The 27,865-nt window shown below is 40.3% G+C and overlaps 6 protein-coding genes across 6 annotated transcripts; 1 reads left to right on the top strand and 5 right to left on the bottom strand.

Moving 5' to 3' along the window:
- Window positions 1–53: 53 nt before the first annotated feature.
- Window positions 54–4,969, bottom strand: LOC116214288 (protein IMPAIRED IN BABA-INDUCED STERILITY 1). Its single transcript, XM_031549687.1, is given in 10 exon segments — window positions 54–498; window positions 589–727; window positions 827–885; window positions 888–1,266; window positions 1,423–1,531; window positions 1,756–1,853; window positions 1,945–2,172; window positions 2,333–2,641; window positions 2,751–3,035; window positions 3,786–4,969. Coding segments are annotated over 10 exon segments (1,977 nt in total). The 5' UTR covers window positions 4,149–4,969; the 3' UTR covers window positions 54–490.
- Window positions 4,970–5,118: 149 nt separating this feature from the next.
- On the bottom strand, window positions 5,119–8,443 carry LOC116214289 (lamin-like protein). Its single transcript, XM_031549688.1, has 2 exons — window positions 8,113–8,443; window positions 5,119–5,680 (listed from the first exon to the last, which is right to left on the bottom strand). The coding sequence occupies exons 1-2, from the start codon at window positions 8,276–8,278 to the stop codon at window positions 5,358–5,360; spliced, it is 489 nt and encodes a 162-aa protein (XP_031405548.1). The 5' UTR covers window positions 8,279–8,443; the 3' UTR covers window positions 5,119–5,357.
- Window positions 8,444–11,256: 2,813 nt separating this feature from the next.
- On the top strand, window positions 11,257–13,895 carry LOC116214970 (probable mitochondrial saccharopine dehydrogenase-like oxidoreductase At5g39410). Its single transcript, XM_031550509.1, is given in 4 exon segments — window positions 11,257–11,437; window positions 11,440–11,653; window positions 12,552–12,876; window positions 12,945–13,895. Coding segments are annotated over 4 exon segments (1,356 nt in total). The 5' UTR covers window positions 11,257–11,316; the 3' UTR covers window positions 13,641–13,895.
- Window positions 13,896–13,952: 57 nt separating this feature from the next.
- Window positions 13,953–15,359, bottom strand: LOC116214463 (UDP-glycosyltransferase 13-like). The gene has a single exon (XM_031549867.1). It carries the CDS (start codon window positions 15,357–15,359, stop codon window positions 13,953–13,955), a length of 1,407 nt encoding a protein of 468 aa, XP_031405727.1.
- A 3,117-nt stretch (window positions 15,360–18,476) lies between these two features.
- On the bottom strand, window positions 18,477–22,122 carry LOC116214462 (UDP-glycosyltransferase 13-like). The gene is made up of 3 exons (XM_031549866.1): window positions 21,824–22,122; window positions 19,338–19,914; window positions 18,477–19,181 (listed from the first exon to the last, which is right to left on the bottom strand). Exons 1-3 carry the CDS (start codon window positions 22,120–22,122, stop codon window positions 18,477–18,479), a joined length of 1,581 nt encoding a protein of 526 aa, XP_031405726.1.
- Window positions 22,123–24,547: 2,425 nt separating this feature from the next.
- On the bottom strand, window positions 24,548–26,270 carry LOC116214911 (UDP-glycosyltransferase 13-like). Its single transcript, XM_031550409.1, has one exon. The coding sequence runs from the start codon at window positions 26,094–26,096 to the stop codon at window positions 24,666–24,668; it is 1,431 nt and encodes a 476-aa protein (XP_031406269.1). The 5' UTR covers window positions 26,097–26,270; the 3' UTR covers window positions 24,548–24,665.
- Between the last annotated feature and the right edge of the window lie 1,595 nt (window positions 26,271–27,865).

The raw sequence follows: 27,865 nt of genomic DNA, 5'->3' as shown, positions 1-27,865 counted from the left end.
ATCTTGTAGAACTTCTGGGAGGTCACATTTTTCATACACGTCATATTATGACATTCTCAATGACTAATTTCTCATAAAATTTAAGAGGAAGGCTATAATATATTCTATACTATACACAATATACCGTTTCTTTCGATCTTCATGAGATCTGCATCCAATTATGCTTTTTGTTATTTGAATACAAATCTCAAGATGATCCAATGGTATAAACACTATAGGGTCATGTATATATGGTAGTACATGCCATAAACCCGTGCAAGTTTAAAGTAGAAATTCCGAAATTTCTCCCCCTATTACTACCTTATCAGCTAGCTGTCCTCTTGTTCCTACAGCAGAATTTCATGTTAATGTTGGATTTTCCAGGTGAAAGAATGGTCGGATTGCCCTTCTGCGACGAGTTATCATACAAAGTAGTAGTCAAAGAATTTCATACGACGGAGTGGCCAAAATCATTACGATATACCCTCCAGTTCTTTGAAAGGAATGATGTTCATTCAACTGCCAAAAGACAATCAAAAGCTTGAAGTTAGGCAAGTCTCCGCCCTAAATTTGACGCAGGAGGGCAATATTTTGCTCACTTTTACGTACCTCTGGTTCTATCCAACCTCGATCTTCGAACGGCTTGACGAATGTGATTCTCATTCCTCTGCAAGAGTTCGTCGATCTTATGTGATTGTGTCAACATTGGCCCCGAGAACTCCACCCTATCCTTTATGCCCTCAAATCCCTAATCAATCCCAAGGAAACAAAATTCAATATAATTGTTCAATGAAATCATACTTCATCATGAAATGATTAAAGTTGTAATGAATTCGTAATTCCTCACCATAAGATCTAAATCTCCCCTTTGATTAAGCTCCATAGATAAATCTCGAGAATGGAAAACTCGGACATGCCAAAAGAATTGTTGCACAGACCGACCTCGTCTCCCAGACTCGACAACTCGCAGACAGAAATCCCATCCTGCTGTCTGGCACTGGGCTCGACTACAATGCTTGAGTGGTCCAATGCGCTGACTTGACTTCTCGAGCTAGATCTGCTGTATGATCTCTTGACAGTGGGTTCATCTTTTCGCTTCTTTACCCATGCAAAATTACTTGAAGATGTCACATTTATCGGCCCTGACAGCATGCTTTGCCCTTGAGAAATGTTTGAGAAGTCAGAAATCCCTGACATGGCATCAAATGATGGCTTCTGTTGATCTCTGTTTGCACCCTTTTCATTTGGGATGTTTCTTCGAGCAAGACAATTATTATTTTGCACCTCCTGATAAGAAGGAAGGAGATCGAAAGGATAAACTATTAGGGACTAATGGGCACCACTGTAAACTCATAAATATGTTTGTGTGCGAGAATGATGGCATATAAGAAATCTTTATTCGTAAAAGGTGAACGTTGATACAGTAAAAACAGAGAAAGAGACCTCTTTGGGGAGAAATTTTCTGCCATTGCTCGGCTCATGCAATGCTTTACGAACCCTGGTCGGCTTTTTCATTGCTTCTGACTCGCGGAGTCTTGCTCGATTTCTCTTCCTGTCGGACAATTTTTCAAGTCCAATTGATAACTTTTGTTAATCACAATGCTCACTCAAAATTAAATAACTTATAAACTTGAATTGCAGATGAAAAGATGTCCCTTTCTTTTCCTGCAAAACTGATTAATAAAATTCAAATTTCAACTATCAATGACCTCTGAATTCTGAAATAACTATATCGATTAAGGGCAGAATACTGAACTCAAGAGTGGCATAACTCACCTCCGTGCTTCTTCGCGGTGTTTGGCATCGATTTCTTTGTTGGGAAGATACTTTGGCAAGCTCGAGGGGTCACATGCATAAGGCAGTGTCTTGAAATACTGTGAATTATATAAATTGACCGTTTGAAGGGGAAAGGAGAAAGGACTAAATTTGGAGGATTCAGCACGAATTAATTTGTAGCAACTTTACCTCAGACATGAGGGCTGATGATGCAGTTCCACGTTTGTAGGGCTCGATAGAGAGGAAGGTTTCAATCAGATTCACTGCACTTGACGCGATGCCTTTACATTTTTCCTGTAGAGAACTGTCATAAGAGTGCTGGGGTTTGAACATTGTTGAGCGAGGGATCTTAGACATCTTCCAGAACTCATCTGGTGGGGACCCACAGAGCTTAAATATCTTGTGCAACTGCTCAACCTGTAATTTTAGTTGTTAAAGTGATCAGAATCGATTGCTAGAGTTTCGGAACTCCATGTAAGAAAAATCTTTGTACATGATAAGAAAGAGTCTCGATGAACTATTCATAAGCTTTAAAATTCTAAAGGAAAAGCTTCTCCAATCGAAATGAACACATCACCTCTGTTCTTCCTTTAAGAAGAGGTTTTCGAAAGAGAAGTTCTGCAAAAACACAGCCCACACTCCACAGATCCACAGATACTCCATAGCTCGTGGAACCCATGAGAAGTTCGGGAGGACGGTACCACAAGGTCACGACACGACTGGTCAACTGTTTCGAGCTGAGAATGTTTGCAAGGCCGAAGTCTCCCAACTTCAGAATCCCTTCGTTGTTCACCAGAATGTTGGACACTTTAATGTCGCGGTGAATAATACCACGCAAGTGGCAGTGCTCGATTCCTAGTAATAACTGTTTCATGTAACACTTGACCTGCAAAGGATAATCCAAGATCACTTCCGAACTAAGTCAAGAAAGCTATATATTAAAGATTAGCACCTTAAATGGATGGACCCATTATGATTCCAGCAAACATACAAACCTGTGCATCACTGAACTTGATATCAGGACATGATATCAAACCGGCCAGATCATGTTCCATGTATTCAAACACAAGATATATGTTGCTCGATAAGCGAGAAGTAATTATCCCTTCCAACTTCATAACATTTGGGTGATTGAGCCTGCGAAGGATAGTGATTTCTCTGGCCATGAACCTAATGCTCTCAGGCTGGAAATTGTCAAAGCGAACTTTCTTGAGGGCCACCATTTTTCCTGTTTCCACCTCCCTCGCTCTGAACACACTGCTGTATGTTCCTTGTCCAATCTAAATGCAGAAAGGAGAAAAAATCAAAACATCATTTTACCACCAAATACATCAAGATTATGAAGACGCCAAATGAAATGCTACCACCATGAGTCTAAGAACCCGTACTAATGTTCCACAAATGAAGGAGACGTATTTCATGCCAAATGAAGCTCACATTCTCTATCACCCCAGCATCTGAAACACATTGCCAAATCCTCGCTGTCCTTCACCCTTTTGGACATTCCAAGAACTACATCAATCCTGCACCACTATTACTCTTTGGGTTCAGGCTTGATGTTGAAGAATCAACCGACAATCGACTGTAAGTTCTTGTATTATGCATATATCTATTACTTATATTTTCCAACTAAACCTTATGCTTGGTCAAAGTTGCATTTTTCATTGCCATAAAGACTTAATATGCTCATAGCTCAAGTCGATAGGACTGGATTTACTTTGGTTCCAACTCTTAAGCTCGGAAATCTAATCATACTGGACAACATATGAACTACCATACCTAAATGTTTACATCTACCAAAAACATCTTCAATTTTCAACACAGATGGATCGTTGTCAGTAGCGCGTATGCACACAGATTGAACAGGAAAATACAGTTACTCCAAAAGGTAAAATCACCAACCGCCTTCTACTTCAAGTATCAGCATCGATAACAACTTATTGGAATGCCCACAGCAGTCCGATTATCGGATGTAATGCAAGTAGTTCATTTGATTATCCAGTTAAAAACTGAAAGTGACCATTTATTACCTTCTCCAGCTTCTCGAAAGAATCAGCTTTAAGGGGAATCCATCCCTGAATCGCTTCACTGGCCGCGGTACTGAGCCAAGAGGGCCACCCAGCAGCTGTCTGCTCGGCTTCCACGAATCTCCGAGACAACCCTAATCTCATGCTCAAAGAACTTCTCTCATTATAACTACCCTTCTTCAACTTCCTCAACTCCCTGCTCTGATGCCTCTCAGATTCGTCTCCGGTGCCCTTGTCAAAGTCGAAGAACCTGGACGAGTTCCTGAATGATGGTGCATACTTTTCGGACCCGCCTGCTGCCGAGAACCCGAAACCAGGCGACGCCTCAGGTCTCGGCGCCGCTGGTTTCGCACAAATGCAGCCCATCAGGCCCTGAAACACCACCGCATCGGTCCAAAATCACGCAGAATTGCGACCTGTCCGCATCAAGAAACGGGGCTTCTGCTCAATAGTGATATCAGGGGATCGGGGTGGCCGCATTGAGCCCTGACACCGATCAACAAACTGGTCCCATGCCGCGAATCAGGGGCAAATACGGCTCATCCCGAGCATGCAACGTGATGGGGGAAAATTGCTAAAACCCTCAAGAAAACACAGTTGGAAGACAGGAATTCCCCTGTCTTTCTTTCTCGTTGTTTTTCCTCTGCTTCTTTTTTCCTGTCTGTTGCGCGTCTTTGGGGGTGGGGGGAGCGAGATCTGCGGGGTAATGAGGGATTTGTATGCAAACAGGCCGCGAGAAAAGGGCGAGAGAGAGAGAGAGAGAGAGAGAGAGAGAGAGAGGGAGGGGGCGGTGGGACCAGACGGCTCCATAGCTTTCTTGATTTTTGCAAAATAAAGAAGGAAAGGTGAAGTGTAGCCGTTTGCCCTGCTTTTGCTCTGGGGCTAGTGAGAGAAAGAGAGAGAGAGAGAGAGAGAGAGAGAGAGAGAGAGGCCAGAGGGAGGCGGTGGGTGAAGGCCAACTGCTCAACAAACTAGAACTTTCATGGTGGGGTTGAGGAGGATTAGGTCGTGTCTTCTTCACAATCCAGAAGAAGACAGAGACAGAGAAAGGAACCGGTGCTGCTACTGCTTTGATTGATTTCATTATCAAGAGGCAGGGCAGCTCTGCCCTCGTTGTTTTGGGTGCGTACGTAAATGCTATCAATCAACTAATCATCACATTAAACACAGACGGGCACAGAGTGTGTAAGAGAGAAAGAGCATGCTTTTCGGCCATTGATGATGGCAGCTCTCCTCCCAAAAGCAAGAATCCAGGGTTGCATGTACCAGAAAAAAGAAGAGGGACAAAACGATGGCCCAACAAATGGAAAAAGAAAAAAAAAGGGGATTTTGTCTATCTTGTCCATACGACCAACAATTATATTGTCTAAAGGGCATTCAAAAGCCGATCAATTCATACAATAAATCACAGCTTGCTGTAGATATGTATTGTGTATATAAAGGAGGAGGATAAGTATTAAGAACAGAGCATTAAGCACCAAAAGCCCCCAGCTTTTCTGCTTTCCCAAGCTTCTTCCTTTTTGACCATTTGTCGGGAAGCTTTAAAGAAAAATCAGAATTCATGAAATCTGCTGTTCACATGGAGAAGAAAGGATTGGAGAAGAAAGACAGAGCTGCTACAGTGAGGAGGAGGGAAGGGCGGGCGGAGGAGGTGGCGGTGCTCTTGGCGGGGGCGGGAACAGGGGGAGGGGGCTCTTGGACGGAGATGGCGACCTTCATCCCGCCCCAGCAGAAGCCGCGGCTGCAGAGGAAGTAGTAGGTGCGGGGCTGGGTGAGCTGGAAGACATCCCGGCCGCCGCGGGTGACGTTGGTGATGAAGCCGGCTTCGCTGTTGCAGGTCTCGTACACCGTCTTGTTCACCTCCAGCACGTCGTACTGATACTTGTCGAACACAAAATCTACGCACACACATCAAAATAAAATAAAATTTAAAAAATAGCCAAAAAAAAATTTCCTTATCAAACTTAATTTTAATCACTTGCGAATTCAATATTCCAACAATTACCTTTATCTTTTCTTTATTTTAATAATAATATCTAACTAATTTTTTAATTATTTTATAATTAATTTTTAATATTAAATTTCTCTATCTACTTTATATTTATATATACATACAAACATATATTCTCACATATTATATATTTTTCAACATTTATAATTATTTTTTATCTTTTTATTTTTAAAATTGAGTTGAGTTTAATTAAAATCTCAATTCAAAAATCAAACACATACTTTCCAAAGAAAATTTTACATTCACGGATTCCACCGCAAGGCGCAATGGACAAACGATCAATCTATTTCATGATCAGATCAAGTCGACATCTAAATAAAAACTAGTTCTTGTCAATAGGACATGATACCTCATCCAAAAAGAAATCATAGATTTTGAACAATTCTTTTTAAAGATTTTAGAGATTAAAGTACTTTTTTTGTTAGATTTTTTGGCCCCAAAAAGAGAGAGAGAGATCAGAACCAACTCAGATTTTTCAATATATCATGTGTAAGAAAAACTAGAGATCCCAAATGCTTTATAAGAAAGCTCGAATGAAACTAGTAGTCGTCTTATCTTAATCAAAAAACAAACACTGTGATAATAGAACCCAACTTATGTCTCGAATTGATTCCTCGACTCGTTCCTTTTTCGGTTCCTAATTAATTATCGAAAGATATGGCTGAATACCGAATCAAAACAGTAACATGCACTGTAGTTGAAGGTATACATCGGAAGAAAACCGATTTGGAATTACGTGGCTCGAACATGAATGAGTGGGCATATGATAATGACTTAATAAGTGTGCAGGTCATTATCATCATTTATCAAACACTAACTAAAGCAAAATCATTAAATGTGAAGAAGATAAGATATGAGGCATGGTAATGTGTTGCTGCCTGCAAGAGCAATATCTATGACAGAATTAACACTCAAAACCTAACTTCTTGACTGTTATTAACCGCGCATTATCTCATTGATCATTGATTACAAGAAAGAAATTATTTCAAGTGAGCCCTGAAATGCATAAACCTAACCTATTTTGAGTTTTTCAACCTTATAAAGCAGCAAATATTTTCTAGATACATGCACGTATGTACATTATACTATCATTTTTCATTAGTGTATGCAGGTGAGATCAGCCCAACTTAAATCCTTAATGAAAAGGCAAAGTATCATATTGATATTTGTATATATTGTAAATTTCCCTTCCATATGTCAAAAGGTGCAGCCAAACTTTCATGTGACTTACATCCATAAATATCACTCGTTCGAAAGAAAGTCCTTTCACTTTATATGGTTATGACTAAGGTTTTAGGCTCAAACTAGCAAAAAAAAAAAAAAGGGAATCAATTTAATTGCTCATATCATATCAAACCGACTGAATCAATTATGTGGAATAACAAATGAGAAGTGCTAAATCGTTTGAACACTAGACTATCTTTTTCATTAAAAAAAACTATTAATATATAGATAGGAAAATTCTTGGGACCAATCACGAAATTTTCAGTCGACTGTCCAAGTACAAAATATTTACTCTTATTATACTAGAGTTTTTTGAATTTTATACAAAAATCTTTTGTACGTAATTCTACAAAAAGTTTTTGTACAAAATGAAAAGCTATTGTTTACAAAATAAATATTTTGTATTTAGGAATTACTGAGTTTTCAGTCGATTAAATCCAAGCATGGTCCATATAGATAATGAACATTGATGGTCCCCCAAAAGCTAATCTTTTAACAATTTTCGGTAGCCATTTCACTGATAAAACCCCTTTCTTTTAATTAATTAAAACTATCATATTTCGCCGCGCTTAGTACGAATGTAAAATATAATAATGGTAAAAGACGTTCACTCTCTTGTGAATATATAAAGAATACATATTAATGGAGAATATCCGAATATGTAAATCCGCATCGAATACGAGACAACTGTTCAATTTGCCCGATATTAGGAAACATAATATCAAAAAGTTAACAAATAATTAAGAAGATATCAAACAAGTTGATCAATCTAATCGATTCAAAATCCAATCACGATCTCTTTGTTTATACACTCCATGATAAAAATACAGCCAGAGAAACACTCGCCCCCATATCATGTCCAAATTCTTGAGGAGTATTTGATTCGTTCTCCTTTAAATCTCAAATTTCGACAAAATTATTTAACTTCACCCTCAAAGGCTCATCAAATGTTTTGTCCGAAAACCATCGCGTTTCAAACTGGTAAATCATCGATCACAAGTACTTGGTAAATCAGTCAAGAACTCGGAAGTCACTAAGCATGCTGCAGTATAGAATTTAATGAGAGCGAGAGGGATAGTTTTGAGGTGAGCGTACTAAGCCAGTCCCCGACGTGGAATTGCTGGTGGCTCGCCCAGTCGGTGTAATTGGTGTTCGGGACCCAACCAGGCGGTCCACCCACCTTGACGAGGGCCGCTCTGCCCACTGCACTCTCCGCCACCACGACCAACGCCACCAACGTCGCTGCCAACCTCGAAATCATGTCTTTCCCTATGAGCAGTTCTCTTTTATGTTATGTGGATGATGAGAATGGCCTGATGGGGAAGAGAATTTGCTCAATTACTCAATTAGATAGAGAGGAAGGATTGCTGAGGAAGAAGATCTCAGCATGACTCCATTCCCATAAGCCTTCCTCTTTTGGTGTACGCGTTGGACAGTTTCGGGGCAATTCGCGTAGCGGCGCAGGTTAGCAGCAACATCCTAGAATGCGCCTCCTCTTCCTAAATCCTGCCTTGTCTCGTGTTCCGTTTGGTCAAAGTTTTGACTAAATCAGTGTGTACTGTACACCGAGTACAAATGTAACTGATCCTAACGGGGACTGGTTACTATTGTCCTTACTAACATGTAATTTATAATATATACAAATTTAAATATGAATTATTAGAATTTACGAATTGATTAGAAGATACGAGGTATTACAGGAATTTTGCTCAATAAATAAGAATACTTAAGCCAAGATATCATTTTGATTAGATGTTGGAAAAATAGTCTCGCACATGCCTATGGACAATATGTCCACATGAGCTTCAAACCCGACTTATATATATTTCAATTAAAACAATTTAGAATCTAATGACATTTTTCTCATTTATACTTTAGTCTGTAATTTATGAAAAAAAAAATTATCATATATGATGAAATTTTAATTTTTGAAGATATTAAATTTATACTTTTTGTTTATTATAATTTTTGTTTACATTGTATGACAATTTTTTATTCCTAGTTTTGTGTGTGTTTTATGATCACTATTCTCAATAACAAAACTTAAAAGGCACTCATCTAATAAATAATTTAGAAGCAAAGCTAACTTTAATTTTACTTATTTTTTTATTATTATATCATCAGAAAATTATATTCAATATATTCAATTAGGTATTACTAATGAAATTACCAATTTAGTCCTATTAATTGGGCATAAAGTGAACTATATACAAATAAATTTTTATAGACGTTTTCATCTCGTCATTTTAAAAGCATATTTTTATATCGAGATTGATAAATAAGTGATATTATATTATTAGTAATAGGTAAAGAAATTTTATGCTAATTCATCATTTGCGAGAAGTGATATTTTTCACTAGATCTTTTATAATGATTTTTGTTAAAGAATATACATTTACTGATTATAACCAAAATAAATTATGTAACATTATGCCTTATGTTAATTAATAGTCTACATATATATTTTTATTTATGTATGAATTATTTTTAATGAATTCAAATTATTTCATAAATTGACCATAATACATAATCTATCTTACGATGTTGCACCTATTAACAGATAAGAAGTTTATAAATAGATTTATATATATCGAGTTATTTAATATTTAAAAATATGTAAGAAATAATGTTTAATTATATGAAGTAATTGTATAGACATTTATAATATTATCCCTATTTATTATCTTGTAATCAAATATATATATGTATATATATATTGTCTTAATTTGACAGAAGTTCGACATTTAAGAAGCTTATGATATATATTTATACCGTCCATCATCATTCATTATGGGAAAATTTTGAAAGACAAAAATTTTGACTTATGTTTTACATAATAACTAGGTTGGCATTGGATGAGATTTCTGCTCAAGGTTTACCGCAACTCTGATAGGGTGAGGCCATAGGGAGAGAGCTCCAAGGGGGGTGGGGTGTTCAAGATCTGAGAAGTCGAGCTTCCATGCCTTGATATCAATCTTGTATGCGTAGAGGAGAGAAGTGGGACGAAGTAGCTCAAATGAGATTGGTTTGTTAAGGAAAGATGTTTGAGGAGGACCCAGGGAACCAGTCGATTAGAGGCTGAGCTGCCAAAAAGGGGCCCGTAGAATTTAATCTACGCATTTTTTATGCAACTACTTCATCATTCTCTTCGTTTTTGCAGGAGAAACCATAAAATCTGCTGTAAATATTGCAGATCTGCATTTTTCTAATGGAATTGTCGAGCAGTTTCGAGGTAAAATGTCCGTTTGATTGATCATTCAGTTGATGCAGTTCTTGCCATCGGTTAGCATACCTCGCATATCTTGAAAGGGGTAACATATAATATATAGTCGGTTGCTAAAATTCTGTGAAATTGGAAATTCCTTTTGTTGGCTACTCCTTTGCTCCGGTGCGTCATGTTCTTGGATGTCTTACTTCGTTAGATCTTTGCGAGTATATTTTCAAGTGATAATTGCCTGCTCTCCGAGCAAGAAGAGGCCACAGAATAGAGCGTGCAATCTTTTCAATGCTATTTCTGCACGTCTGTCTGGTTTGGTTTTGACAAGGGCAGTGACAAGAGACAAAGAAGCGGGAGGAACATTGCCGATTTGAATATCTGAATCTGTCACTGACTCTTCAAAACATCAGATTCAGATCTCTCTCTATTAAATTCAAGTGTTCAATTTTGATTAGTTAGGAGACCTGCAAACTAAGCAGGAGACACGGAGAGAAGCTCTAGTAGTCCTTCAGTGTGACCATATTCAATCGTATCGGTTGGTGCCATATCAGTTCACCCTATATGCTGCATGTTGGCATCACGGAGAATCCACATTATTAACTACTGCCCCCGAAGTTTTTATTTTCCTCTTTCCAAGAAAATCCTATTACCCTTCCAAAGTCACTTTGACTAAATCGAACGAGGGTTGACAAGACTGACTCCAGTCACTGAACGAATAGTAATTAATTTACTATTGGTCCTACAATTGACGTTTCTGATTTGTGTTTGCCGACTCTATGCAAAGTGAAACTAGAATTAAACCTTGAGAAATAAGTCATGGACCTGTAAAATGTAGGGGTCAATAGTATTCAGGTGCAATCACAATCTTCAAACTACTAAATGTGCAAAACAGTCCAAGCTCTTGGGCTAAAATGAAGCAACAAATAAACATTAGGGTGCAGAATTTAATTCTCTCTGTCTTCTTCTCCCCTCTTCCGTATCCGCACGGCACGCACTCCAAGAAAAACTTCGCCAGGAAAACCACAGAGGAAGAGAGAACCTTCGAAGCATTCAGTCGCGAAGTCGTCAATCTCAGCTCAGCCATGGCGGAATCCCCTGTCTCGTTCGACATGATAATACTCGGAGCCTCCGGTTTCACGGGCAAATACGTGGTGAGGGAGGCCCTCAAGTTCCTCAACGCCCCTTCCTCCCCTCTCAAGTCCCTCGCCTGGCGGGTCGCAGCCCCGCGAAGCTGACCGGTGCCCTTGAGTGGGCAGCCCGCCCCGGCCCTCCTCCGCCGGGGATAGCCATCCTGACGGCCGAGGTCACTGACCCCGAATCCCTCCGCCGGCTCTGCTCCCAGACGAAGCTTATCCTCGACTGCGTCGGCCCATTTCGGCTCTACGGTGAGCCGGTCGTTGCTGCCTGCGTCGAGACGGGGTACGAAGTTCGATTACTTTAATTTCTTTTAGTTGAAAACTGTATATTTGCTGGCGATTTCTTGTCAAGAACACTTCCCCGGTTTCTCTTGAATTGTGAAAGCATTTACAGTACAACGTGTCCCCAGTTCAAGATAGGAAATCACAGTCAGACCAAGCAAAATTGTCCGCATATGCATCGTGTCGTGAAACCTGCCCAATCCCGATTGTCGGAAGTTCCCGCTCTAAACTTATTGCGGTGGGAATTTCGGAGAAGATCCATTTCCTATCACCTATCTTGGATGTGTGCAGATTTCGGCTATTGCGCCATTTACTTATAGTAATGTTTGTGTCAGCGAATTGCATATTTTATTGACGCATTCAGAATTATTAAAGTGATTGAATTTGACTGTGTATATTCTTTTTCAACATAAGATATAAATCGCTTTCAGGTATTGGTTATCTGATCGAAGTGATTAAGATTTGGGTGATTGAGGAGACAAAGGTTTGGTTAGCTCGATATCGAGATGGTTAAGTATTTTAAAGGAAACTCTCTCGTTTTCTCGATGCGCACATTCCTTGTGCTCTTACTATGATAATAATCTGATTTTTGATTGTGCAGCTTAAACCTGCAAGAAATGCCCTTCTATAGATACATGTTTGACGAATGATCTTGCTTGTGAAATTAACTTTAAGGTTGTAAAACAGCGACCACTTTAAGAAGGGAGCCATTGGGAGATGCCCGTAATGGTTCGTTAGTCGTGATAATGGACTCATCCTTCTGCCCTTCAATGGGGAAAACAGTCTAATGAAAGTGGCTCATGATTACTTCATCAGTGATTACTTGTACGTGATTAATTGCCAGTCAAAACTTGAGCGGTCATCGTATTTGTTTTTAAAATTCTGATATCTGATTGCAGCTGTGATTACTTGGATATATGTGGGGAGCCTGAATTCATGGAGCAAATGGAGGCAAAGTACCACGAAAAGGCAGTCCAGACCAGTTCTCTGGTTATTTCAGCCTGTGGTTTTGATTCAGTTCCAGCAGAATTAGGCTTGATGTTCAACTCAAGGCAGTGGGGAGAACCAGCCGTTGTGAACAGGGTTGAAGCATACCTGAGCTTGGAGTCTGACAAGAAAATAGTGGGAAATTTTGGGACCTTTGAGTCTGCAGTGCTTGGCGTGGCAAATGTGGATAAATTGCAAGAGTTGAGGAGATCCCGACCTAGAAGAGCTCGGCCTGTGGTATGAACATTCATTTGCCATTTTACTTGGAGTAAATTCTTACTATTACTTATACCCTTCAGTTGCAGATTCCAGGACCACCTCCTCCAAAAGGCCCAACGATAGAGCATCAGCAGAAGATTGGGCTTTGGGCAGTCAAGCTCCCCTCAGCAGATTCTGTCGTCGTTCGCAGAACACTCTCTATCTTGATCGAGAACCCCCAGGGTCTTCCTGGGGCAAAGGAGAGCTCCGAACACAGGAATAGGAGAAAAGACTTCTGGTCCACTGTGAAGCCCGCACATTTTGGGGTGAAGATTGGCGTGAAATCCCTGCTGGGCATACTTCGGATTAGCACAGTCGGGATATTCATCGGTATTTTAGGGAGAACGGCTTTTGGGAGATGGCTTCTGCTGAAATTCCCTTCAGTTTTCAGCCTGGGTTGGTTTAGAAAGGCAGGCCCCTCTGAGGACGAGGTGAGCAGTGCATCCTTCAAGATGTGGTTTATTGGTCAAGGATACAGCAATAGAGACCTTGCTTCAGAGAGTAACAGAAAACCTGACACGGAGATAATAACACGAGTAATGGGACCCGAAATCGGGTATTTGACCACGCCGATAATTTTGCTTCAGTGCGGCCTCATTCTTCTCAGCCAGCGTGAGAACTTGCCAGGGGGAGGGATTTTTCCCCCTGGGATTGTTTTTGGCCCCACGGATCTTCAAGAAAGGCTCCAGAAGAACGGGATGTCGTTCGATATCATTTCAAAAAGTTCTCTCACAGCTGAATAGTTGGATATTATTTTCCAGAGATTTCCTTTTGTGTTTCTTCATTGTCTTTTTTCGGTTTCTTCTTCCAAGAGCTGAGAGTAGTTCATCTGAATAACATCGGAAATAAGAATATTAATCAACTGTCTCTGTGCGTGTTTCTTGAGATGCCCGGGTGTTCGTCGCAAGTTGTCTCTGTTCAATCCGGTAAGGATAGCCTGATATACCCTGTCAGATTCAGTTTCATGGAATAAATTACGGACTTATTTCCTGGAGTAAGTTACGGGCTTATTTTTCACATTTACGGACTTTGAGCTTACATAGTTTACATAGAGTTCACGTTCCCTCGTTCTTCCACAAGCCAATGAGTTCCATCAATCCCTTGGTCGAACTTCCGTCGATAGCGATAGCATTCCTAGCTGCTTCTTTCATGGCCCGTGCTCGTGATCTCAACAGTTCATTGCACATCATCTCCTTGATCCTTGCGGCAATTTTCTCCGCTTTCACTGCAGGCTCTGTAATTGGCCATCCCCATCTCTCTTCCCATATCCCGATTCCGCTTCTCAACACGAGACTCGAGTTTATCTTCTGGTCTCCGTGCTGAGGCCAAGCTAGAATGGGCACTCCATTCCAAATCGCCTCCACGATCGAGTTCCACCCACAGTGAGTCACGAATCCACCGATTGCGTGGTGCCTCAGTATCTCATTCTGGGCCACCCAACTCTTCATGACTAACCCTCTCTCGCGCAACCTTGTCATTAATTCTCGCCCTACCACCATGTCCAGCTCTTCTCCATCGTCTCGATCAACTTTCTTATCTTTCACGACCCAGAGGAACCTGAAGCCGCTGCTCAATAGCCCTTCCCCCAGCTCCCTCATCTGATTCCTCGAGATGGCTGTTCTGCTTCCGAAACTCACATACACTACGGATTGGGAAAGTTGATCATCGAGCCATGCCAATCCAATCCCAGTCTCGTGATCCAATGGAGGCAATGGCCCAATGGGTATCAACTGAGGCAATGTGCTTATGACTTTCCCATCATTCAGTGCCTTTAGTGTATCGTGCTCAAAATCCTCAAACGTGTTGATCAGTATCCCCTCGGATTCCATCATACTCCTTCCATTCTCGACGAGGTAGTTTCGCAAGAAGTCGTTCTCGTCTTGGAGGAAGGATGAAGGAATCCACCTGATGGGCATCGGTTCTTGACCCGGTATCTGAACCTCATCCGTCTCTTCTGCCATAACTTTCCAGTTGAATATCCTGTGGCTCGATACGAAGAGCGTCAACATCCTAGCAGATGATGTGAACAAGACATAATTTGGGATCGCGAGTGCCCTGGTCACGGGAAGAACAGCAGAGACCAAGCTCATGTCCGTCATGATGGCTGAAAGGGGCGGCGATGCTGAGGAAAGGAGCGGAGAGAGGAGATGAGAAGAGCAGCGGATGAGATCAATGTGGCGGTAGAATGGGTCATCAGTGGCCATGGACTGCTCGGGGTCAATCCGAAGGAGGTCCAGCCGCTCTGAGGTGACCTTATCAAATGCTGACAAGAAGCTAGACAGGGCCTCATTCTCAGCCTCCGAGACCATGGGGTGGGCAGTGATGAGCATGACACGGACTTCCTTGGCTAGAAGCGCGGCGGCTAGTCGAAGGAATGGCATCAGGTGTCCCATCCCGGAGCTCGGGAGGAGGGCCACATGAGGGGCGGACATGGAATCCAAGTGAGTGACGGTTCTTGACATTTTCTTTGAAAGTGAGCTTAGCCTTAAGGTAAACTGAATTGCTTATTTAAATATGTCTTGTTGGTATTAACAAAGAGTTGTTTAGAGTCAAACGTGACGGCCAGGAAATTGAACAACGTGAGTATTTCAAGTTGTTTAGGAGTGTTTCCCAAGAAAAGCATGCAAAAAATGGCATATACAGTCCCACTTCTTCAATGCCATGGCACTTCAGTTGCCTCAGAGGAACGATCGGGTTTTGGGTACCGGAACGGTCCTAAATATTCAGGCATATGAACCTTTTTTTTATTTACGTTCCATCATGACTCTAAAAATCCACTTTCGAAACTTGATTGCATTTCGACAGTTACTTATTACCGATACCAAATATGTTGGAGCATGTCCATGTAAGAATTCGATGCACGACCGGGTGTACCTCTGCAATGGATGTTTCAACCCCATTCTTTGAAAATGTCGAGTGTGGCTCGAATTCTCACCTCAAGACTTGAAGGCAACAAGAAAAATCTAGATAGTTGATTGCAGCATTGTAGACAGCCAACTGCAGTTGAATAGGCTGAAGAGAGCATAGGCTGAAGAGAGCAGAAGCCATAGACAATCGATGTGGTAAGCCGCGTAATTGACTATAGAAAGTAACAAAATATTTCTAAGCGAGATCTAGCATATCAAAATTAGATTTGGCTAGATTTGTATTTCGTTGCTCAATTATTTTTTTCATGGATGAGATTTATTTTCCCCTATTATTTTCTTCTTGTATGAGATTACATAAGGGGTGAGAGAAAAGAAGAGATGATCTAGAGAGAACATTGTAATTGGAATTTTGAGAAAACACTCTGTACTCCACGGCTTCATAGTCCATAGTAAAAGAAGAACCGACACGGCCTTCTTTGCCCATGGACGTACGGCTGGCACACTGCCGACCCAAACCCGAACCCAAACCACATACACCAGTGCACAACTCCTCTTCCCTTATCTCATTTCAATTGTTTCATTGAGATTATAGTGAGTTAGATCCCTTTTGACCCTTACAAATCGATCTCTAGATCCTAACAGAAAAATTTGACCCCTCCTAATTAACTATGTCGACCATCACTGTTAGGATATTTTGTAGAATATCCCGTTATATTAACGAATATGTTGGAGCATGTTTGAATAAGAATTCGAAGCACGATCCTATTCTTGTTCTCTTCTTTTTCTTAACAGTTTTTTTTTTTTGGTGAGTGCTTCTTAACAGTGCTTCTTGTTATTTGAGAAAATTTCAAGGAAAGAGAATGTCAACTTTTCTAAGAGGATAGCTGAATGTCTCTTTTTTTGCTTGGTAGAGGAGAGTTGAATATCACTTGAGAAAGCCTAAAGGAAGGAGACTGTAACCTTTTTATTAATTTACCCACCTATAAATTATAGATACCGGTTCATGGGGTTCAGAAGACACGAGAGTGATATCTACATAATACTTGCTGCTCTCTTTTTTTTTTTCAGTTAAAAAACTGGGAAAATTTACTGTTAAAAAACCATCTATATATAATTAATATATTATATATATTAATATGAAGTAAAGAGAGCCTCCTATTCCGCTTAACTAATGAGGAGTTTTTTTTCCCATAACAAAAGAGGTTCAAGATTTAATATGATGAAAGAAAAATTTTAAATAACTAATAAAGTTATATGGGTAGTCCCGCTAAGTATCAGAAGTGCTATCTCTAAGTGAACAGGTAAGGGGTGCATCATTATATTAAACCCCCTTTTGATCATATGAGAAATTTCCACATAAACTTTTTTTTTTTGTAAACCCTCAACTCACGGTTGGTTGGCTCTTCGCATTCCCTATATTAATATTCCGATTAACGTTTACACTAATTTTAGATTTTTCAAAATATTCTCTAATTATTCTATTCTTCTTAAATATCCAAAGGTTTCCCGATACTGTCATCATCCTTCGAAATCTCCATCCCCAAGAAGCCTCCTCCCTTTCTTGGCATCACTTGCACTATCTCTCTTTCCGCATTCCCAATTAATTATGTAGATTATTATTGTAAATATTTTTTAATTATTCTGATATTGGCCCAAAATTCTCTCTTATTGTTATTTCTTTTTCGGTTACAGTAGGAATCTCATGACCTAGTACAAGAAAATGAAAAGAAAATTTAAATAAAGGGGCACGGGTAGTCCCACGGATAATAATCGAACCTGAAATCTCTAAGTTACTAGGTGAGGAGGTTAGTCACTGCACTACACCACATTTCTCTCTCTTATTGTTATTTACATATCATTTTCCTCCGAACTTTCTTATTTCCACTAATGAATCAGATATTAAACCTCTTAATTTTTACGCGTATCCCTGCCGCAGTCCCTTTTTGATTAAATATAATTTGTTAACTGCGTGATATCTGGCCAAAAGTTCGCTAAATTTTATAGGAATATGGATAGAGGCAACCTTTTTAATCCGTACATTGAGGAGAGCGAAGACAAAAAAGCAATTATCGCGTAAAAGTTTCCCTCAATCCGATTTTAAGTTGAACAACGGTTTCAAGATTTTCCTGACTAAAATCCATTTTAAACACATTTCCATTTCTCGCCCAAAATTAAACAAAAAAAAAATTCCATTTACATTTAGTTAGCCATTAGCCAGTTTATTTAGTTGTGCTACTTGACCTTTCACTCATAGTAAAGTTGTTTTCCACAAATATTTATGTTGAACCAAAAACATGTGCCCTGTTTGGATTCGAAGTTAAAATCATCATGATTTTAACTTTAATTTTAACTTTACACTACACAACAAAACACACATTTGAAAAGTCAAACTAATGGGTCCCATATCTTATTCAAACACACAATCTCATTATACACAATTATCTACTACATCCATTTATTTTATTTAAAGTCAAATTGGTGGGCCCACAAACCCTTGTCTTCTTGCTCAGTTAAAGTTAAAGTTAAAGTTTCGTTGACTTTAACTCCGAATCCAAACGGCCCGGTATATATGCTGACGGCTAGTCCCTGACGGAACATATCGAATTTAACTTTCACCGATATCCACATATAGTTGAACTGAAGATATAACTGCTAAACAATACGATCATTGTCGAGATTTATAGATGTTTAGCCCCATCTAATTTTCGAAAACTAAAGACTCTTGAGCACTTTGGTGATCGTCTCATGGGAGCTTCCGCCAGCATCAACGGCCTTCCGAGCCTCTTCCCCGATTTTCCTAGCCCTTTCCCTCAAGTTCTCATCCCTCATGAACTCTCCGATCTTCTCCCCGATCTCTTCCCCATTTACTAAACCACTCCGGGTCCCCATCCCCCACTCCTTCATCCAAACCCCGAGACCGGACTCCTCCACGACCTGTGCATTTACTCTTTGGTCCCCCCTATGAGGCCATGCAAGCACTGGCACTCCGGCCCACATGGCCTCCGTCACCGAGTTCCACCCGCAGTGCGACACAAACCCCCCGATCGACGAGCTGGCTAGAACCTCGTCCTGGTCCACCCAACTTTTCATCACCATTCCCCTTCTTCCATTCTCATGCCAAACTGAGTCTCCCAACAGTTCCCTGACATTCTCTGATTTGGTCTCCTCGTCGTGGTCATCATATTCATCAACCAATGATATCTTCATCTTGAGGGCCCACAGGAACCTAAATCCACTCCCTACCAACCCCTTTCCCAGCTCCTGTATCTGAGCTACGCCCATGGGTGCTTTGCTCCCGAAGCACACGTACACCACGGAGTCGACCGGTTGACTTTCCAGCCAAGTTTTATAGTCACCCTTTGAAGTGAGCTCTCGGCTCTTACGATCGGCAGTAGTGGGGGCAAGCCTTCGATGATCCTGTCGTGATTCAGGACGGTTAGAGTTGACTTCTCAAACTCTTCAAAGGTGTTCATCAAGATTGCTTTAGCTCGTTGGAGTGCCGGGGAAGCTGTGGCAAACATTTGCGTGAGGACATGACCAGGGCTAAAGAGTGGCGGTGGGATGCTCTCAAACAGGCAATGGAGGTAAGCCCGGGAAGTTGACGTCGGAACAGGATGGATTCAGTCTTGATGGGTCTGATAAGAGCTTTGGGAGAAGAGCTATTAAAGGTAGAAACTTTACGGAGGTCGTGAATAGAATGTACAGCGGGAGGTGGAGATCGGTTAGGATCGGGGCAACCTGCGAGGCGGCAGAAAGGTCGGATATGACGGCAGAGAGGGGTGGGCTTGCGGAGGACAACATGGGGCGGATTAGGTGTGTGGAGCGGCTGATGCGGGCAAACTGGAAGAAATGAGGATCAGTGATAGCCGGGTCGGGGCCATTGTTGTCAGGGACGAGACGGAGTTCGAGGTCGTTGACCTCAGGATAGGTCGAGAGGAAGGAAGAAATGGCGACTGCCTCGGCTGTGGTGATGGTAGGGCAGGGCGTTATGAGGGTGATGCGACAGCAGCGGTCCAAAAGTACGGTGGCAAGGCGGAGGTACGGCATTAGGTGGCCCATGCCGGCGCTGGGGAAGAGGGCTATGTGAGGGCCACCGGACATGTCTCCCCGTGCACAATTCGACATTGATATATGTCCGAAAGAATGCACCCTTAAATATCAATCTGATAGATTTTATCAGAGTTAAAGGAATGTATAAAATGGTTGGTCTTCTTTTTATAGGTGCAATGCATGTGCCCTACAGATCAGGAATATCTATGTACTCACCAAAGTGTATATTATATATATGTGCGTCGGGATTTTATTATTATTATTATTATTCTTTTTTTTTTGAATCAAGGCGTACACAGTTTATTAATTGAGACTGATAACAAAATGCTTTTCGAGTGTATAGTAAATGTGCAGTTACTGGTTATTGATTATATTGTTTACGATAGTTTATGATCCGCATGCTCCCTACTTATAATCTATATCTACCTATCTATATAAATATTAAAAGTCGAGTCAAAGTGCGGGATGATACCATGTAGGATGAAAGACCCCTCAAGTTGAGTGACTCTTGCTGCTCCAATCAATGGAAAATTCACAAATTGATTGATTCATATATTTCTAGCCCGTGCATATGCGTGAGTTGATTGCCTAGTTATAATAATAAGGTTGAAGCGCAGATTGCTGAAGGTTAGGTGAGTCATGTGGGTAGAAGTTACAACTACTTCCGCAAGTCGCTTTTTATTTGGAGTAATTACCCGCTCCGTGCGTCTCCGGGGGTTCACGGAGCCCCGGGAATTAGTCGGGCGAAGTTCGAACACTCCGGATTAGCAAAAAAAAAAAAAAAAAACTTGAAGGAGCGTCAATAATTAGCTACCTTGGCCGATTGCGTCCATTTCTGGTGTATCATATTATTACAAATATAAAAATTCCCAGACAAGGAAAAAGAAAAAAAGAAAAAGAACAGCACAAAAAATAGTGAGAAAGATGTATTCCTGAAAATACAAAAAAAAAAACTGGTAGATGTATTCAATTTCACTAGTTCATTTTGACCACTTAGGCCTCCCGCCACCATATTAACCCAAGCCGCCCCATTTTGATGAATTTGTGTTTAGCATCTATCTAATCTATCTAACTAAACAATTAATACTGGTCCATCATCCTAGAGGCGAGTTTTTTTCTTCTTTATTTTTTTGTTTTTTTTGGGTGTGAATTATGTTTTAGTACTCAGGTAACTGTCTTTTTCCCCATTTTTTGCGTTTCGTTTTTTATATAAAAACTAAGGTAAAGGGACAAAAAATTTTCGGGACAATGATATTGTAATTATAATTTTAGTAATATTTGATATAACAGTACATAATCTTAGTATATAGTAATATAATTAAAATTATAAATTCTCAATATGTCTATTTTCTCACGTTAGGCAGGTCTGGCCCAAGCAATATATAGGCGAGTAAAGCTTCGTTTGAGGCTCCCGGTCCACCGAATCCCTTATGTCAGTCTATTGAGGGTCTCAATTTTTGGCCCACTAAGGCCTATGTATATGGCTCGTGGTCGGTATGAATTATCTTTGACGAAATAAATATGGCATTCATAGTGCACACTACCTTACATATATATAATATCTTTATATAACAAATCAAGCCCCTATTAATTATCTAACAACCCAATTCATCTCACACTTTCCAATAATTGCTTACTAATTTCTTTAATCTCTCAATTACTTCCTAGTAACTCCTCTAACGTGCAACTTAGTGTTTTGGAAAGACTAAATAATTAGTTATTTTCCAAATGAATAATCAATCCAACAATAATCAAATTAATTAATATCAACAGAAAAATAAACTTATTCAATTTGTACGTCCAAATTAATGTACTCATTCTCATTGGTTCAGATTTTCGATTATTCATTCAATTAATTAATCCAACGTCCATATTGTTTTTCAATTACTCTTCAAAGTCCACGGCTATTTTAATATATTGGAAAAGCCAATTTTGTTCCTTTATTTTTCACTCTAATTTTCTGAATTGCTATGGGCATCAAAAAGTTGGACGAAATTGATTGTAAAAACTTAAGATCAATGTGGCGGTAGAATGGGTCATCAGTGGCCATGGACTGCTCGGGGTCAATCCGAAGGAGGTCCAGCCGCTCTGAGTTGACCTTATCAAATGCTGACAAGAAGCTAGACAGGGCCTCATTCTCAGCCTCCGAGACCATGGGGTGGGCAGTGATGAGCATGACATGGACTTCCTTGGCTAGAAGCGCAGCGGCTAGTCGAAGGAAGGGCATCAGGTGTCCCGTTCCGGAGCTCGGGAGGAGGGCCACATGAGGGGTGGACATGGAATCCAAGTGAGTGACGGTTCTTGACATTTTCTTTGAAAGTCAGCTTAGCCTTAAGGTAAACTGAATTTGCTTATTTAAATATGTCTTGTTGGTATTAATAAAGAGTTGTTTAGAGTCAAACGTGACGGCCAGGAAATTGAACAACGTAAGTATTTCAAGTTGTTTAGGGGTGTTTCCCAAGAAAAGCATGAAAAAAATTGCCCATACAGTCCCACTTCTTCAATGCCATGGCACTCCAGTTTCCTCATAGGGACGATCGGGTTTTGGGTACCGGAACGGCCCTAAATGTTCAAGCATATGGACCTTTTTTTTTATTTACGTTCCATCATGACTCTAAAAACCCACCTTCGAAACTTTATTGCATTTCGTAGGTACTTATTACCGGTACCAAATATGTTTGAGCATGTTTGCATAAGAATTCGATGCATGACGGGGTGTACCTCTGCATCGGATGTTTCAACCCCATTCTTTGAAAATGTCGAGTGTGGCTCGAATTCTCACCTCAAGACTTGAAAGCAACAGGAAAGACTTATGTTGCGGATAGTCGATTGTTTGTTTACCAACTGTAGTTTGAATAGGTTGAAGAGGAGAGAAGTCATAGACAGTCGATTGTGATAAGCCGCGCAATTGACTACAGAAAATAGTAGAAATTTCTGAATGAGATCGAACATATCAGAATCAGATTTGGCTAGTTTTGTATTTCCTTGCTCAATGGATTTCTTTTTTGTATGAGATTTATTTTCCTTGATTCTTTTCTTCTTGTACAAGATTACATAAGGGGTGAGAGAAAAGTAGAGATGATCTAGAAAGAACATTGTAATTGGTACTTGGGGAAAACTCTCTGCGTTCCACGGCTTCATCGCCCATAGTAAAAGAAGAACCGACACAGCCTTCTTTGACCGTGGACATATGGTTGGCACACTACTAACCAGAACCACGTACACGAATGTGCAAGCTTCTCTTCCCTTATCTCATTTCAATTGTTTTGTCAAGATTATTGGGAGTTAGATCCATTTTGATCTTTACAAATCGATCTCAACTAACGGTAGATCCCAACAGAAAAAATTGACACTTCCTAATTAACTACGTTGAGCATCGCCATTAGGATATTTTGTAGAATATCCCGTTATATTAACGAATATGTTGGAGCATGTTTAAATCAGAATTCGAAGCACGATCCTATTCTTCTTCTTCTTCTTTTTCTTAACAGTGTTTTTTTATTTTTGCTGAGTGTTTGTTGAATAAATTTTTAAATAAAATGGGCCTATTTCAAACTTGAATCCATATGCAACCCAAAAACTTTAAGTCAATGGATTACTGGGCATTTGTCTTTTATAAATTTTTTCCATATTTTTCTTTCAATCGGTATGGAACTTTGTTGTCCTCTCACACTCCCCAATTTTCTCCAACAATGCTCGTTAACAGTGTTAGTCAGCATGAATCAAATGCGGAGGGGGTGTTAAGGTTTCCTACAAATGAAATTATTTGTTATTTGAGAAAATTTCAAGGAAAGAGAATGTCAACTTTTCTGGGTAGAAGAGAGTTTAATATCACTTGAGAAAGATTTAGGGAAGGAGACCGTAACCATTCCATTAATATACCCACCTATAAATTATAGATACCGGTTCTCGTGGTTCAGAAGATAAGAGAGTGATATTTACATAATTTATAGATCCCCTATATTAATATTTCCATTAACGTTTACACTAATTTTAGATTTTTCAAAATATTCTCTAATTATTCTATTCTTCTTAAATATCCAAAGGTTTTCTTGATACCGTCGTCATCCTTCGAAATCTCCATCCCCAAGAAGCCTCCTCCCTTTCTTGGCATCACTTGCACCATCTTTCTCTTTCCTCATCCCCAATTAATTATATAGATTATTATTGTAAATATTAATTAATCATTCTGATATTGGCCCAAAGTTCTCCCCTATTGTTCTTTACATATCATTTATTTCCGAACTTTCTTTTATTATTTTTTCCATCCATGAGAATCGGATATTAAATCTCTTATTTCTTACGCATATCACAGCAACAGTCCTTTTTTAATTAAATGTAATTTGTTAACTGCGCGATTACTAGCAAAGAGTTACCTAAATTTTGCAGGAATATAGAAAGAGAAAACCTTTTTAATCCGTATATTGAGGAGAAGCGCAGACAAAAAAGCAATTATTGCATAAAAGTCTCACTCAATCCGATTATAAGTTGAACAACTGTTTCAAGATTTTCCTGATTAAAATCCATTTTAAAGTAATTTAAACACATTTCCATTTCTCGCCCGAAATTAAAAATAAAAAAAGAAACCATTTCCAGTTGCATTTAATTAGCCATTAACAAGTTCATGCAGTTGTGCTACTTTGACCTGTCACTCATAGCAAAGTTGTTGTCCACAAATTTTTATGTTGAACCAAAAACATATATATATATATATATATATATACGCTGACGGCTAGTCTCGATGGAACATGTCATATTTAACTTTCACCAATATCCACATATAGCTGAACTGAAGATATAACTGCTAAACAATAGATGTCTAGATGTCTGGCCCGATCTAATTTTCGAAAACTAAAGACTCTTGAGGAATTTGGTGATCGTCTCATGAGAGCTTCCGCCAGCATCAACGGCCTTCCGGGCCTCTTCCCCGATTTTCCTGGCCGTCTCCCTCAAGTTCTCATCCCTCATGAACTCTCCGATCATCTCCCCGATCTCTTCCCCATTTACTAAACCATTCTCGCTCCCCATCCCCCACTCCTTCATCCAAACCCCGAGACCGGACTCCTCCACGACCTGTGCGTTTAATCTTTGGTCCCCACTATGAGGCCATGCTAGCACTGGCACTCCAGCCCACATGGCCTCCGTCACCGAGTTCCACCCGCAGTGCGACACAAACCCCCCAATCGACGAGCTGGCCAGAACCTCGTCCTGGTCCACCCAACTGCTCATCACCATTCCCCTTCTTCCGTTCTCATGCCATACTGAGTCTCCCAACAGTTCCCTGACATCCTCTGATTTCGTCTCCTCGTCCTCGTCATTATATTCATCGTCCAATGATATCTTCGTCTTGAAGGCCCACAGGAACCTAAATCCACTCCCTACCAACCCCTTTCCCAGCTCCTGCATCTGAGCTACGCCCATGGGTGCTTTGCTCCCGAAGCACACATACACCACGGAGTCGACCGGTTGACTTTCTAGCCACGTTTTATAGTCACCCTTTGGAGTGAGCTCTCGGCTCTTACGATACGGTGTGAGCGGTCCGATCGGCAGTAGTGGGGGCAAGTCTTCGATGATCCTGTCGTGATTTAGGGCGGTTAGAGTTGACTTCTCAAACTCTTCAAAGGTGTTCATCAAGATTGCTTTTGCTCGTTGGAATGTCAGGGAAGCTGTGGCTAACGTTTGCGTGAAGACATGACCGGGGCTAAATAGTGGCGATGGGATGCTCTTAACAGGCAATGGAGGTAAGCCCGGGAAGTTGACGTCAGAACAGGATGGATTAAATCTTGATGGGTCTGATAAGAGCTTTGGGAGAAGAGCTATTAAAGGTAGAGTCTTAATGGAGCTCGTGTATAGAATGTAGTGCGGGATGTGGAGATCGATTAGGATTGGGGCAATCTGCGAGGCGGTATAAAGTTCGGATATGACAGCAGAGAGGGGCGGACTTGCGGAGGACAACATGGGGCGGATTAGGTGGGTGGAGCGGATGATCCGGGCAAACTGGGAGAAACGAGGATCAGTGATAGCCGGGTCGGGGCCATTGTCGTCAGGGAGGAGATGGAGTTCAAGGTGGTTGATCTCAGGGTAGGTCGAGAGGAAGGAAGAAATGGCGGCTGCCTCAGCTGTGGTGAGGGTAGGGCTGAGCGTTATAAGGGTGACGCGGCAGTGGCGGCCCAAAAGTATGGTGGCAAGGCGGAGGTGCGGCATCAGGTGGCCCATGCCGGCTTGGGCGAAGAGGGCTATGTGCGGGCTACCGGACATGTCTCCCCGTGCACAATTCGACATTGATATATTGCCGAAAGAATGAAACCTTAAATATCAGTGTGATAGATCTTATTAGAGTTGAAGGGATATATAAAATAGTTGGTCTTCTTTTTATAGATGCAATTCATGTCCCCCTCAGGATTATCTATGTACTCACCAAAGAGTATATTATATATTATCATACAGGCCTATCCTTCACCTATGGACACCCCTATTTTAATATATATCTACATATGAATAAAACATATTTTTATCACTATTTATCCATTTACATATTAACTGTTATGTTTAATATTTGTAAATTTAAAGCAATATGAAAAATATGGCAAAAAACCATATCCAAAATAAAATTGGTTGATTCTTATATTTCTAGCCCGTGCATATGCGCGAGCTGATTGCCTAGTCATTTTTTTTTTTGCTAACTCGGGGTATCCGGGCTTCGCTCGACTAATCCCCGAGGCTCCGTGAACTCCCGGCGGCGCATGGAGCGGGTAATCACGCCAAAGGCGCTCCGGTGGCCCCAAGGGGATTCGAACCCGGGTCTCGGTGCAAACTTGAGTGCACGTTAACCACTAGGCCAAATCCCTAGTCATAACAATAAGGTTGAAGGGCGGATTGCTGAAAGTTAGGTGAGTCATGTGGGTAGAAGTGACAACTACTTCCGCAAGTCGCTTTTTCCATGATTAATTGAAGGAGCGTCATACATGAGCTACCTTGGCCGATTGCGTCCATTTCTGGTGTATCATATTATTACAAATATAAAAATTCCCAGACAAAGAACAAGAAAAAAGAAAAAGGACAGCACAAAAAATAGTGAGAAAGATGTATTCCTGAAAATACAAAAACTGGTAGAATGTATTCAATTTAACTAGTTCATTTTGACCTCTTAATCTTAGGCCTCCCGCCACCGTATAAACCCACCCCACCCATACCCCCCACCAAAAAGAAAAAAAGCTCATTTTGATGAACTTGTGTTTAGCATCTATCTAATCTATCTAACTAAACAATTAAAACTGATCCATTGTCCTAGAGGGTGAGTTTTTTATTTTTTTTTTTGAATTACGTTTCAGTACTTAGGTAAGTGTCGTTTTCCCCTTTCTCTCCGTTTCGCTTTTTATATAAAAACTAACTAGGGTAAAGTGACAAAAAATTTTCAAGACAATGATATTGTAATCATAATTTTTGCAATATTTGATATAACAGTACATAATCTTAGTTTATAGTAATATAATAAAATTAGAAAATCTTAATATGTCCATTTTTCTCCAGTTAGGCAGGGCCGGCTGGTCAATCATCCTAGAGGGTGATTTTTTTTTTTTGGTTGTTGGGGGGGTGGGGCGGCGGCTGATTAAGTTTCAGTATTTAGGTAACTGTCTTTTTCCCCTTTTTATGTTTTTTGTTTTTTATATAAAAACTAACTAGGGTAAAGTGACAAATTCTTTTCAGGAAAATGACATTGTAATTACAATTTTTGTAATATTTGATATAAGAGTACATAATGTTAGTATCCAGTAATATAATTAAAATTATAAATTCTTAATATGTCTATTTTCTCCCGCTAGGCAGCGCTGACCTAAGCTATATATAGGCGAGTAAAGCTTCGTTTGAGGCTCCCAGTCCACCAAATCCTTTATGTCATGTTTAGGGCCTCAATTTTTGGCCCACTCCAGCTATATATATGACTCGTGGTCAGTATGAAGTACCTTTGACCATATGAATATGGCATTCATAGTTCACACAACCTTACTATATATATATATATATATATATATATATATATATATAATATC

The sequence above is a fragment of the Punica granatum genome, chromosome 7 (assembly GCF_007655135.1).
Source record: "Punica granatum isolate Tunisia-2019 chromosome 7, ASM765513v2, whole genome shotgun sequence".
Lineage (NCBI taxonomy): Eukaryota > Viridiplantae > Streptophyta > Magnoliopsida > Myrtales > Lythraceae > Punica > Punica granatum.
Note: the sequence above shows the minus strand (reverse complement) of the source record. Positions and strands in the feature narration are given on the sequence as shown.

What these genes read in the sequence shown, in the direction of transcription:
- LOC116214462 (XM_031549866.1), bottom strand. Translation starts at nt 22,122, where the DNA reads ATGTCAAGAACCGTCACTCACTTGGATTCCATGTCCACCCCTCATGTG. An exon ending in TACCGCCACATTGATCTTAA is followed by an intron (nt 19,915 to 21,823) that starts GTTTTTACAATC and finishes TTGATATTTAAG; the next exon opens with GGTGCATTCTTTCGGACATA. An exon ending in CGGGCTTACCTCCATTGCCT is followed by an intron (nt 19,182 to 19,337) that starts GTTTGAGAGCAT and finishes GAATCACGACAG; the next exon opens with GATCATCGAAGGCTTGCCCC.
- LOC116214289 (XM_031549688.1), bottom strand. Translation starts at nt 8,278, where the DNA reads ATGATTTCGAGGTTGGCAGCGACGTTGGTGGCGTTGGTCGTGGTGGCG. An exon ending in CCACGTCGGGGACTGGCTTA is followed by an intron (nt 5,681 to 8,112) that starts GTACGCTCACCT and finishes GTGTGTGCGTAG; the next exon opens with ATTTTGTGTTCGACAAGTAT.
- LOC116214911 (XM_031550409.1), bottom strand. Translation starts at nt 26,096, where the DNA reads ATGTCGAATTGTGCACGGGGAGACATGTCCGGTAGCCCGCACATAGCC.
- LOC116214463 (XM_031549867.1), bottom strand. Translation starts at nt 15,359, where the DNA reads ATGTCAAGAACCGTCACTCACTTGGATTCCATGTCCGCCCCTCATGTG.